Source organism: Manis pentadactyla, chromosome 11 (assembly GCF_030020395.1).
Source record: "Manis pentadactyla isolate mManPen7 chromosome 11, mManPen7.hap1, whole genome shotgun sequence".
NCBI classification, from domain to species: Eukaryota; Metazoa; Chordata; class Mammalia; order Pholidota; family Manidae; genus Manis; species Manis pentadactyla.
The window spans coordinates 32,251,016-32,265,247 of NC_080029.1; the positions used below are offsets into that span (position 1 = coordinate 32,251,016).

General features: G+C 44.3%; 1 protein-coding gene across 8 annotated transcripts in view; it reads right to left on the reverse strand.

The window, feature by feature from the left end:
• Positions 1-1,608: 1,608 nt before the first annotated feature.
• Positions 1,609-14,232, reverse strand: part of EXD2 (exonuclease 3'-5' domain containing 2) — a 93,608-nt gene continuing 80,984 nt past the window's right edge. For 5 of the 8 annotated variants that reach the window (XM_036913382.2, XM_036913388.2, XM_036913383.2 and 2 more), the window contains 2 exons: positions 13,206-13,562; positions 9,994-11,485 (listed from right to left, as the gene is read on the reverse strand). In XM_036913382.2, coding sequence (XP_036769277.2) covers positions 11,269-11,485; positions 13,206-13,562 — 574 coding nt within the window. In that variant the 3' untranslated portion in view covers positions 9,994-11,268. Of the gene's footprint in view, positions 2,240-8,660; positions 8,711-9,993; positions 11,486-13,205; positions 13,563-14,232 lie in introns of those variants that run through there. The other 3 variants (XR_008992454.1, XM_057488366.1, XM_057488365.1) reach the window with 3 other exon arrangements.

A 14,232-nucleotide genomic window follows, 5' to 3' on the forward strand; every position in this document is an offset into this window, starting at 1 on the left:
AAATAAAGTTGGGTATAACCCTTTTTCATCAAGAATGTTCTACTGTCATTTCTTTGGTCACATTGAATCCATAGTGAACTTGTCCTGGGCTGAAACCCATTGGCAAGACAGTGGCTGCCCATATATCCAGTACCAAGGCATGGGAGAGAGGCTGTGTGCATCAGAGATAAAGACTGCTGGGTCCCTCAAGTGGAGATGAAGAGACAGAGAACGGGCTTTTTTTTTTGTCGCTGTCAGGTGCCCTGATTCGAGGCCCTGGACCCAGGCTCTTACGAATACTTGTTTTTTATGAAAGGCTTCAGTACTTGCTATATTAGCATGGATCCCTAGACCTGAGGATGAAACAAAATTTGACTGAAAAAGAGGTTAGATGATAAGACCGGAGAGAACTCAAAGTGAGGAGACACCCAGGATCCTGGGCCTGCATCTCCTAACAGTGCATGTAATTGATACCTCCATTTTCCTTGACAAACTGGGAAGGAGAAATTAAGGTAATGTTCCTGGGATTGATATGTATTTTGAAGTTCTCAGTGAGGCTGAAAAATCCACCAGTATATTTTGAAGTGTAATTTCCTTTTCCTTACCAGCCAAAATAATTGAACAGGAAGAAAAAACTGTTAATGCAGGAGGCGTGTAACACCAGATCCATGTTACCTGGACATTTACCATTTCAAAGCGATTGAGGGCTTTTCCAGCCAGTGTTTACAGTCATCCACGTCCCCTCTCACTGAAGCCACTCTCTAAAGCCATCAAAAGGCCCATCAGTCTGGCTTGGACACTGAAATTATGCATAATGCCTGGAGCTGATGTCAAAGCAGAATTTTTAAAAGTTATCCTGCCATTTTGTCAACATATAAATCTTGGTGTGTTTCCTCCTGGAAGGTGATGCAAACAGTTGGAGTGATCAGTGCACACGAAGCCATGGGTGGCAGAGCTGCATGGTGGCATGGCCAGGCACATCTTCCCCTCTCCGTCAGCATCCCTGCCCATGTCCATGCACAGGTTGTCATTTCTCCCTTCTGCCCAACAAAAAAAATGCCTGCCTCTGCTTCCAGCCCAGTGACGGTAGGTCCGAGGGTGGCAGTTCTAAGCAGAAGGGTGACATTGTGCTGCCTCTCAGAGCCTCTGCCTGACTTAGCAAGATAGACAATAGACTTTACCAAATTTCATCTTCGGTCTCCTAATGCCCATGTGCGTTAGCAACTGAAATCTGGCTTCAGGTTTTTCCTGGAATTACTGATTTCTTTCCCTATACTTGTGTGCAATGTAAGAAATTTCTAAATCCATATCCAATCATTTGTCTTTCCTTCCATTTTGGAATCCTGTGTCTTTACAAAGACCACTAACATAAATGGAGCATTTCGTATGTTCTTGGGCAACTGGGATGATTAGGAGGTAGGAGAACCTGGGTTTCAGTCCCAGGAATGCCATTAGCTAGCTGAGCGACCCTGAAAAAGTCACTTTCTCGGCCTCTATCTCGTGTTTAAAATGAGGGTTTTGGTACAAAAGGACTTGGAGCCCCTTTCATTTTAAGAGTCTACTTACTTTTTTTAATATCTTAAACCATTCTCTGCCCCAGCAAGAATTACTGGCAAAAACAGTAAGATACAATTTTCTTATCATTTATTATACCCACACACACAATATGCACATACATATACATCCAAACAATTTAAAATATTTCATTTGATAAAGAATCCAAAAATGTCTAGATTACATCAGACCTTACAAGGAGAACTTAGAAGAATGTGTAAGAAATTGGTACATGCAGAGGAGGGGACCTTGAGAACAGGAGTGGGAGACTTTTCATTGTATATTCTTTTGTACTTTTTGAATTTTTCTGCCACACGTATTACCTCTTTCATTACATTTTTTAAGCAAGAGGAGTTTTCCTTTCTTTTTCTTCTACCACAGGCCTTTCTGCAGCTCAGTTCCTAGTTGGGGAGGAGCCCACGATGGCGCCGGCGTCACGTGCTGGAAGCCACCCCTCAGCGCAGGCCCTGCCCCGGACCAGCCCCAGCCCTCCAGCTGGCTGCTCTTGCCTCTGACACCCTGGCTGGGCTGTCAAGTTGGTGCGGGGACTCCACTCAAGGTGTTAGGCTGGCTCTCAAGGCTCCAGCAGCCAGAAGGGCAAAGGGCCTAAGAGTTCACCAAAGGGAGATGTACATTCTGCTTTAAAATCACCATATCTTGCCATTCCCTTTCACAGATAGACTGCCTTTTGTTTTGTTTTCTGCTGCTAATATAACATCAAGACAGGAACATGAAAGAAAAAAACAAAAGGGCCAGAGATGAGTGGGGAGGAAGGGTCTTTAAGGCTTCCTTTTCTCCTGGCCCCGCTCCCCCACGCTTGCCTCTACCCGACAGGGCTGAACGGCAGCACCTCTGGCAGGGTCCCCCTCCCCTGGTTTTCTCCCCCAGTGCCAGCTTCTCCTTAGCTTTCCCCAGTGATAGCTAGCATCCGGCCTGACCTTCCTCGTTTGCCTCCTTTTCTGATTAACACCTTGGATGGGTGCCAGCCCATCACTTCTGTGCTCCTACTTCCCTCCACCCCTCCTGATTTCTCTGATTCTTCCTCCCTTGGTTTACCTCTTGCACAGCCATATTGCCCAGAAACAGCTGCCACCTTTGGGGTTCATTTCCCAGACTAGAGCTGTCCCCTGCCCCACAGCTGGGATTGCTCAAGGTAGGTCCCTCCCTCTCCATTCTCAATCCCTGTGTCTATGGTCTTTTCAGAGCCAGCAAAGCCCAGGTGGGGGAGGGCGGTCCCCAGCAGGCTGTGGGAAGGTGGGGGCATGAGGACAACTGAGAAGCCATGACAGACTCAGCAAGGAGCAGCAGATGGAGATGTGCACTTGGTAGAATGGACACAAACAGGCCCAAGAGATGAAAAGATAGACAGCAAGAGGAAAAACAGCTTCAGGGAAAGAAAAGCAGAGAGCAAAAACCAGTAAAAGTGTAATAAATACTAAAACCAGAGAGGCCTGAAAAGAAACCATCCAGAGAGCAGTGAGAGGAGGGCTAACAGCAGTGCAGCTGCCCCAGAGAGGGGGAGCGCGAGCGCAGGGGTGGGGGTCAGCAGTTCAGGGGCTGGAGGCAGGAGGAATGCCACAACAGATATCTCTTGGGAAGGGTCACTCACCCTGCAAGCTGTTGGACTTACTGGCTGCAGCAGACAGCATCTACTTGAGACACACTAGGCATTTTGCCTTGTTCCGTTTCCCTGCCCAGAAAAGGCTGGAGCCAAGGCTTAGGGAACCATTCCAGCTTTAGGACCCTGCACGGACCACAGGGCTGAGACCATGAAGAGCCTTGCTCCAGGGAATCAGCCCCCATTCCCCTACCCCTCACAGAAACTTCCAGACCACTAAACTCACAGCATATTGATCACAGTCCCAAAGGTTGCTTGTGTAACCAGCTTCCATTGGGAAAGACTGAATGACTTCCTTCATTGTCTTCAAGCTTGTCAGAAAGCAGACGCTGCTCAAATGTGACAGCTGCTCTGAAGAGATGCTCAAAGGGAACTCTCTGATCAATGGGAATATTCTTAATGATGACTGGAGAGGCCTTGGGTGATCGGATAACAGCAAGACAAAGAAGAGAGCAAGAAAGGACATCAAGGATAAAGTGGCTCTCCAGAAACCTTTTGGGACTTGAACTGGAAAATACCAAGAGCCTCACTCCTTTCCCTGGACGGTGTATCTGGGAAGCTCTAGTCTGGAGAAGACTTGACTCCTCATCTACCTGTCACAGTGAGTACAAATAAGGCTGGGAGCTGGGGGAAGTGGCCAGGGAAAACTAACCCACTGAGTGGATTGGGAATGAGAGGTTCTTCCTTCACTGACTCTTGAGCCCCTGTTGTATATAAAATAATGATTCAAGGCTGAATTTAAGCCTTCTGCGTGAGATTTCTATTCTTGAAAACTTTAGTGTACAAATCAAATCAAATTTTGTCTGCCAGAGAAGCTGGCTTTCCAAAATAAATTTGAAGTGAATCCTATGTTCAAAGAGAAGAATGGCTTGTGAAGATGAATAATCACCCAGGTTCATGTCTGTAACTCTGAAATTTTGAATGTCTGATTTGAGCGGGAGTGGGGGTGGCTCTAGAGATCCACCTGTCACTTGCTTTCAAGCTGCATTTAAGCACTACTTTAAAACAAAAAACTTAGGAAGATAGGTGTGCTGTAGGAGCTAGTGCTAAAGAAAGATAAATTTTCAAAAAATATTTTATTATAGAAAATGTCAAGTATCTACATTTAAAAAGTAGCCAGCCTAATACATAAAGAAAAATCTAGCTTCAATTCATGGCCAATACTCTTGAGAAACATGGACTTTCGAGCCAGGTGACAGATACAGAGAGTGAACTTTACAGTACAGGACAAATAGAATAAGTCTTACTGAGGCTACAGGATCCAGGTTTATGCAAAAATGCCCTAGTCTAAAGCTAGAGTATGCAGAGAAGGGCAGAGAAACACATTCTTGGTTTATAACCAAAGAAGAAAGCTGGGACTTAAAAGACAACACCTGTCCCCCAACACCAACACTCTCCCCATCTCCACCAAGGCTGTACAACACGCAAGTACTAGTAAGAGTGGTTACCTTCAAGGAGGGACAGGATTGAGGAGGAGATTCCCTTTTCATTACACACTTAAAAAAATGTACTAAGAGCACATATTAACTATTTTAAAAGCAACTTATTAAAAACAAACATCCTAAAGCTTTGCAGTTTACGAAGATGACGAGACGTGACAAAAGGGCAAGCTGCCTGGATGCAGACCACCAAACCTTCATCAGTTTGACCTGGATTTGCTCTCTTAAGATACTTTGTTCAGCTAGATGAATGCATAACCTTCTAATTCCAAGCTGTCCGTCATCAGGATAGGTGTTTCAGTTAATTAAAAAAGACAGTCCTTCATGGTTACATGGGTGTATTACTTATTAAAATGCAATCAAGCTCTTCTCTTAAGATTTGTACACTTTACTGTATGTTCCTCACTCTGCACTTCAATAAAGTATTATTAACAATGATAATAATCCCAGCCCTTGTGTATGAATAAGCCAAAGAATCACCATTTGGGGCTTTATTGGGTTGGTGGTTCAGAGAAAGCTGTTGTTTTGAAAAGACCAACAGTATGCGGACTTTTTGCAAAAACTTGCTCTTTGGAAACCATCACTACAGCATGTGCTTCTGGTTAAGCATTCCATGGCTGAAACGCAGCGCTGTACTGAAATGCCGAAAGGATGAGGCAAAATCTTGGCCAAGGTCAAGCTCTGCTGATGGTTTGAGAGGGGGTTGGCAGCCAACTGCTCTGCACTTGGATAACATTTAAAAAAGAAAAACTAACCCAAGTCATCTTCTGTTCCTTTTCAGAGCCAACTTTAGTCCTGCTCATTGTATCCAAGAGCTCAGAGGAAGTCGTATGTGCTACAGCTCAGGCCTACCAAAACCCGGGGGCCAAACCTACTTATCTTGATTAAAAAACTAAGCTAGCTGACTGGGCTCTAGATGGCTCTATGGAATTTAACAAAAGATGTCAGAATATTACCTAAGGTAGGGTCCATCTAGGAGAGGGCAGAGAAACATGCTTTAGCCTCCCTTTTGGCTCTGTTCACTTTTTCTTGAACATTGATAAAATGACCCCAATTTGGTGGAAAATGGGTGGGGGAGGGCACTCATGTCTACATCTAGGTGATTACTATGAAAACAGCTTCAAGTTGACCAGATTTGACAAATCTGTGCTTCACAAAGAAAAGCCAATACACCACACCCTCTTTGGGACTAAAACTGAAAGCACAAGGATGGACTGAAAATATACTTTCTGCCAGGCCACAGGGACTGGATATTTATATATATAGACAGAAATGTCTTTCAGCAGGTTATACAAACTTTACATTTGGTACGCATCTGTCTCACTGGTAGCCAGGCAAAGGCAACCAGGACAAGGCCTCAAGGCAAGTCCAGGTTGTATGAGATGCAGGCTCCAGAGACTTCCCAGTCTCCCTGCGAGTTCTCAGGTCGTAGGACTCATGGACGGGTAACAATGTGTTAATATTATGGACCTCTCAAATTTTCTTAGGCAATCATGACAACATAAAAAAAAGGAAGAATACTTTTAACTTACTGGTTTAGTGTTTTTCTTTGAAGTACCCAATTCTACTCAATTCTCTCTGTATAGTATAACCTGAATTTCTCTTATCCTTAAAATGAGAAAGTCACTCTTTTTCTTCTCAATATCCTCCCACAGGGCACAACTACAGTACTTGGCAAACTTGCCTCATTTCCATTCTATGCTTATCTCTTAGTAAACCTTACAGTTCCAGCAATGTAGTTGAAGATAAAGATTTCTCTTCTTTCTTTACTGTTAAATAGTGAACTGAGTAGAAATGTGAGTTCCTTAAGGCCACATACAGCACATCTTTGGGGAGAAGAGTATTTTGACCCCAGTAGAGAACCAGATGGAAGGAGCAGGCTTCTCTCTAGTCACTGAGGCCAGGAGGACATGGTGTAGCATCCTGCTTCCCTCATTCCCCTTCTTTCCATGCACAGTCTCCATTCCCAGGGCTAGGGGTGGGATGAGAGTGGGCAAAAAAGCCGAGCACCCAGGGGAAAGTGCCACATAAAGAAACGGTGGGATGTACTACACAGTGCTACAGCTAGCAGGGTCCTTCAGCACATTCAATTCCAATTCCTAATTTTATTTGTAAAGAAAGGAGCCCAAAAATGTTAAGTGATTGGTCCAAGATACACAGCTGATGCATCTGTAAAACCAGAACCCAAGTCATCAGCCCACTACTTTGATCCTCCAACACCTGCCAGAACTGAGTACAGGAAAAAGAAAAATACAAAGTTAGGTCTGTGGGCAACACCCCCACCACCTCACCAAACAAATACACATACCTCTTTTAAAACTACCCATGTCTCAATTCCCATTTCTTTTCAGTCCTATTAGCTTACTAAGCTCAAATTTCTGATTCTCATCCAGAACTTAATAGGTACCCTGATAGCCAGAGTAGTTAGAATCCCAGTTCTGCCCCAGCATGCTGAAGCCTGAAAAGGGATATCTTTAGAGAGCAGGAGAACAATATAAGTAGCCTCTCCAAGTCAGAAATATTCCTGACCACACTTCTTGCTTACAATAATGCTGACTCTAAACTCAGCAGCTTTTGAAATTTATACTAGCAGAAAGACAACAGGCTACTCATTTAGCAAAAGAGAAATTCAAGAATTAACAACTAATAAGGAAGCTGAAAGGAGGGCAAATGTTCTGAGTTCAGTCTGGAGGGTATGAGATGACCTCCATTCATTCAGAGCAGAAAATGACCTTGTAAAGCAGTGTGTGCCGTATTAGCACAGGGCACAACCCAGGCTGCATGAACCTGGTCCTCTGACATTCCCTTTTCCTATGCGAAGGAAGTCAGTTCTTGATTATTCCCCAAATGATTACTGACTGGTCCAGTTACCCACAGTGCCTAGGGACCTCCAACAAGAGTTGGCCACAGACAGAGCTGGTTAGAAGGAAACAATGGTCTAATGTACTGCCCTCGTTCCCAAATAACATGTTGGCATAAAGCAGGGGCCTTGGTGCCTCAAGCAAAGGGAGGGACTCCTAGTGGGATAGATGCTTTTGAACAAGTGGGCTGTTTGGGTGCATGTCACCCCTGCTCTATCACCTAATGCAAAACTGCTCCAGGACTAGAGACAGGCAGAGGTTTTAGGCTCCAGCAGGAGGTAACAACTTGGTGAGTACCTGAGAAGTCCAGCTGAATTCCAAAAGTATTTTCGGGATTATATATTATTTTTATGTTAATCATAACAAGAATCATTCTTATACCCTCTCTTAGCTTATCTCACCAAGAATAACTGATTCTTACTGTATTGAGGAATTAAGTACTCTAAAAATGACCATCTAAACAACAGAAAAAACAAAAGATCAGAAAGAAGAATCCTTTTTAAAATGTCATAATTTGTAAACTAGCAAACTGAGAAACTATCTCCTTTAAAAGTAAAAAGTGCTATCTTTCTTGAGGATGAGACACACTGAAGAGAAAAAAAGGCAGCAAGGATAAATGAATGATTGAGAAACTCGCAGGGGCAAGGTAAACTAGGAATTTAAGTCATAGTCAAATGTTAGGGCCCCAAACTAACAGGCAGAATAGGAAGCTGAACAAAAGCTCTTTCTGCCTGCTGGGCTCCTAAGAGTCTACAATGGCGGATTAAAATGGCTTTATTTCAACACAACACATTTTTGTCAACTGATCTCTATCCAGGGCATGGATAAGAATAAGTAACTTATGGCTCCACTCTTAAAAGGCAACAAATTCCTGAATATTGTGCTCTGTGCACATTAGGATGGCAAATCACTAACTGCTTGTCTCTCAGAAAAAAACCCTGTCTGTAGCTCTTATTTTATATTTATATTTTAAAATAAGCAGTGTTTCAAAAAACTGACTGGTAAGTTGAGACAGTAAAGGATGAGAGACAGAAGGGAAGCAGAGAAAAGACTCTGAGCCTACAAACATCATGGTCAGGGCACATCCAGAGAGGCCTCTGCTCTGACCCTGTCCTCTCACTGCTACTCATACATGGAAGCTCGGCAAATGGCTGGGACACAAGCTAAACGGTCAGAGAGAAACACCCCTTGGGAGCAATTTGTACTCACTCCAGCAATGGGAGTCCCCCTCCTCATAATCCAGTTTCTAGGATTCCATCCTAATGAAATTATCAAAGGTACACATTAAAGATTTAGAACACAAGAAAATTCATCACAGCATCATTGATATTAAAAAAGCATCTGAAGCAACTAAAATTTTCCACAGTGTGAGAATGGATAACAAAAGTAAGGCAAAGCCACTAGAAATCCACTTTCAAAGATTTAGACACAGGAAATTAATTACTTGTGGTACCATGTTAAATGAGGGAAAAAAATAGGATACCATGCTGCATATACATATGACTCTCCATTTTAAATATTATACACATAGTATGCATTTTTAAATAATGAAATTCATAAACATGCCAGCAAAGGTTAGCTCGGTTCTAGATGGAGGGAAGATGGATGATGTTTATTCCTTCATTAAACTCATCTCTAATAAGCACATACTACTTTTTTATTGAAAATAAAGCAATAAATATTTATTTTATAAAATGTCTATCCTAAAACATCTCATTTCAGATAATAACTGTCAGGCTTAGGGAAGGGCTGCTGAAGCCCCACGCCGACTCCGAGAGCAGAGACTCAAATCTACACAGTAACTCTTCTGAAAAGGATGAGACATCTCGTGTGCCAGTCAAGCTTCTTCCTCTCCCGTGGCTGCCGGCTGTTACCGGGCTTTTCGGGAAGCTCTGCTGGAGAACCCACTCCTTCTTCCACAGCAAGCACTGCACCTAAGTGACCTCGTCATCTCTTAGTATGAGGATCACAGGGAAAGAGGACGAAACAGCCCTCCTCCCTATTTCCCAGGAAGATGTTTTTCTTGCAAAGCTATCAAAATGATCCCAGTTTTGAAATATAAGTCATGAGTTATGCTTGGGAACCAGTATAAAAAGCCCCTTATTTCTCAAGAATGAATATAAAACAAAATCTGTGAGTGCCCCCTTGTGGCAAGCCTGACTATACGACGCCCATATCCGTCTCCACGGCTCTTCATCCCTGGGCTCCACACAGCACAGCCACTGAGGCACATGCCCCTAATAACCTACTGCACTGAACACACGGTCCCCAAAGGGGCTGCTACTCTTCATTTTCAAGGATTTCTAGTTTAGATGCCACAGCTGCCTGCTTGAGGACAAGTGGGAATGGAGGGGCAGAGGGACAAACTGCGGCTGGGCACATTCACTTGGCGGGCACTACTGATGGGCAAGAGCTGTACATTCAGGCACACATATCAAGGTACTGCCACTCACAGGGACCTGCAGGGTTAATGTCTCCTCCCGTAAGAATATTTACCAATTATATAAAGTTATGAATAAAAAAGTTTTATATTTACAATCAGTGAGCTTTGTGCTTAGAAGTAGTTTTATTTATCAGTGTTAGAGCAACCATCACCAACTTGGGCAAAATTTCAAAACAGAGCTCATGTTGGATTCTGGACCAAAAAAAAAAAAAATTGTTAAAAAAATCATTTTTTAAGCTTGTTAAGATCTTGTATAGTAAAAAGTTTTCCTAATTTTAGAAAAAATACTAATCATTAATAAGTTGATTTTGTGCTCAGTGGTGGCCTCACATTTTGAAAGATGAAACACCACCATTTGGGGCATCTAAACATATTAATTAATCAGTGTCCCAGGCATGAGAGGATATGGAGAAATCCACTCACTGCAACCTGACCAAATGACTCCAGCAGAGAAGTGTTTAAAAGAGGCCAGTATTGCCAGTCGGATGGAACACAGCACCCTGAAGAGTCCCAATACTGATTCTGAGAGAAAATAATCTTGCTCTCAGAAAGCGACTGAGCTAAAAACCTTGCAGCCCTGGGCAAGAGGACTGCAACAAGCAGACAACAAACAACATGAAAGGGAAAGCTGAGCACACTATCAATGTCCCCTTGGAGATGGGGCTTATGCTTCTCTCTGCCCGACCCAGCTGAACGGGTCTATTTCCAGAAAAAGGTTCCCTCCGGCGTTTGGGTGGAAGCATATGGCAGGAAGTTGCTGCTTTGGTCCTGGACGTGTAAAGGGGGGTGTTCTCAAGTCTGTGAAATAAACTCAAGGGACCCAGGTGGGATGAATCCCAGCCAGGTGAATGGTAGGAGAGCACTAAGTCAAAGAATGGATGAGGCTGAACTGGGAAAATCAATCTGACCCCTTGTTTACCTCTCCAACCTCTGGAAAAACTTATTCTCCCCTCCAAACCTGACAGGATTGAAATCCTTGGCTGCCCCTGTTTGAGATACACCAATATACTGGACAAGGAAGAAATCTATTAAAAACCTGAGAGTCTGGACAAACCACTTGAGGGAGAAGCCTTCATTTGCCGTCTGCACAGGAAAACAGAGGCCGGAGAGTAAAACAGAGGCCAAGGTCTCCCTTGTCCACAAAAATAAGAGGGAGGAAAAAAGATTTCTTACTCTGCCCCATTAAAATTCAACCATCAGCTCCCCTGAAAACGACAGCCTGCGCCACTAGAAGCACCGTGACACCAACAGGGGTTAGTATTCTGAGTTGTATCACTAGGCTGTGACAAGTAAAGATGTATTAACACAGGAAGGGGTTACTTTTCAACCGTGGCTCAGCTTCCCAGCTGTCCTAACCTGGGAGGGAAGCAGTTATCATGACAGCTGGATGGGAAGGTCTTCACCATACTTCCGGAGCAGCTTCTGATGGTTGTGGTCAACTGACCACTGCTGGGGCAGGTACCTGGGCTGCATGGAGTCCAGGAAGTGCTGACGCCAGCGGCTCTCCAGCTGCATGAGGGAGCGCAGCCCGCCCTGGCTGTGGCGCTGCACCACCTTCAGCCCATGAGGAATGTAATTTTCATTGGAAATCCTGCCAAGACACAAAGTACAAAGGGGCTGAGGGAAATGAGTGCAGGACAGTCTCTCAGATGCTTCAAATACTGTAGGCCAAAGGGATATTTGGGGAGCTCACTAGACTCCTAATGTTTTTAAAACACCCTCTTTCTCATATCTGCTTAAAAAAAATAATTTGGACATACTGCATGCAACACAAATAGAAGGCATTTGGGGATTCTGAGCTATACTTGGGGGCCACTGCATCATGCTTGGTCCCCACTACAGAAGCCCTACTGTCTTGCTGATGATGGGTGAAGAATGTTGGTCTTTTATTTACTCCATGGTTACTCAGCTATCAGCTCACCTTCTTTCAAGTTATTCATCCTGAATGACACTCAGTACTTACATGAGGCTGTTAAATCAACCCACATGTTCCGGTTTGTCCTAACAGTGTAATAATACCTGAATATAAAATGCAAGGCGGTACATTTCTTTGGTGCCTTCTTTCTTACAGGAAGAATGCCCAACCACATCCATGGGACATATTTCAGTCACAATGAAATGCTACCATGGTTCCTCAGCTGTAAAGCGGGTACTGTTTGACAGGAAGACGAGTCCCTGCCTCCCTCCCAACTAAGTAGAGAGGCCTTAAAAACTGCTCTGTTACCAAGCAAACCTGGCTTTCACTTTCTGTGAAGAAGGACTACCTTTCTCAAGGAAAACTCCCTGCCCTGTAGACTCAGCTCCCCATCTTGCAACCACAGCCCATTCTCCAACCTCCCTCCCAAGACCCTGCCAGCCTAGCAGTGTTGGTGTCCTCTGGGTATCTGCAGACATTTTATTATTTAGCTCACAAGCATCCTACTAACTTGCCTATCTTTCTCAAAACAGCTGTTCTTCTCTGTTCTAGACATCCAAGTCCAGTGTCTTTCTATCCAAATTAGCAAGATGAACTTGTTAGCAAGGTCTGTGGCTGAAAGGGGAAGTTTAGCAGTTTCAGTAAATATATCTTGGAATTGGTTAAAGGAGCCAGTCTCATTATTTCTAATACGACTGTGGCAAAATACTTAGCTTTCAACTCAGGCTCTATAATATAAAACTTGGAAAGTAACATTTATTCTACAACCACACAGAATAGTTACAAGGATAAAATTCAATACTATATTTTTTTCTTTTTTTTTCTTTTTGTATCATTAATCTAGAATTACATGAGCAACATTATGGTTACTAGACTCCCCCCATCATCAAGTCCCTACCACATACCCCATTACAGTCACTGTCCATCAGCATAGTAAGATGCTATAGAATCACTACTTGTGTTCTCTGTGTTGTACAGCCCTCCCCGTGCCCCCCCTACATTACATCTGCTAATCGTAATGCCCCTTCCCCCCCTTGTCCCTCCCTTCTCACCCATCCTCCCCAGTCCCTTTCCCTTTGATAACTGTTGGTCCATTCTTGGGTTCTGTGAACATTCCTGCATTTGAACACTCCTGCTAATCATGAATATGACTGGACATACGTATGTAACCTTAAAGAGTCAAGGATAGAAGGCAAGTCTCCTATGGAAAGGAAATTCTCAAATAGATTGTTCTACCCCAACCCCCATTAAAAACTTAAGAGGACAAGCATCAGGCTATGCACTGCATCTAAATGGCTAATGCCCCCTCCCTAGCAAGCATTCTCATTAAGGAGTCAGCGTTCATGTCACTGGGTTATTTCTCAGTCCCTTCTCTGACCAGAACTATAAGTTGTACCTGGTCTCCAGGCTGGCAGCCTCTTGAAGCATCTCATCCGTGACCATGTCTGTATTATAAAACTCTCTGAGTGCTTGCAGCAGCTCCTCCTTTCGATGAGCAGGTAGGCTCTCTGCACTGAGCAGGGCCCTGGCCCCAGAGCGCACCTGCCGGCGCTCAGGATCTTCCAGCAGGCGCAAGCCCTCCTCAGAGCCAATGGGGGCCTGGAACTCCTTGGCCAGCTGCTGCTTCAAATGGTTGTCGTAGTAGTTGGAGATGGCATGGCAGGAGGTGCAGAGCAGCAGCACATCATGGGAGTTGTGGTCTTTCATCTCAATGGGGAAGTGCTTCCGGTACTCATGTGGAATCACGTTCTTCCTGAACAAGCCCATGCGGGGCCGTGCTCATTAGCATATGACACAGAACACACAGGGAGCCCACAGGAGACTGCCAGGGTTCTGATCTGGACTGACAACTTGGGTACTGCAGCCCAACAGGATACTACCTACTCCATCTCGGCCCACCTCCTGACCTGTGCCCTGGGCTCCTCTCCCCTGGAAGTAAGCCATCTGCTATCAGGGCCAGGGGCAGGGAGGAACTAATAACAACCTTTGAGAAGGCTGAGCTCCCAGAAGGAAAGGTATCAGAGAGTTGAAAAAAACATCTCATGGCCTTTAATATCTAGAAAACAACTCTCTCAATTCACGCAGCATGTAACCTCTACTCCTGAAATTTTGGAAGCCTGGTGACCTAAGAAAGCTAATTTCCTTCATCTGAGGAATCCCTTACTTGGATTATTTCCCTAGTTCATCAAGGTCCACCATTATTTTCTGAGGAGAATTAAAATCTCAGGAAAAACTCTCAGCAACAACTATTTGTCTCACTTTGCAAGGGCAGAAAGGAGGAAAGTGAGCTGCTCCTCAGGAAAAAACCCAAGTGTCTAGCTCGGGGGCCCAGTAGGCAGCTTCACTTTATTGCATGTGGACCCTGATGTGGAATAGTCTTTCCAGCCCAGAGTGTGCCCTCAGGTCACCTGAATACTCCATGG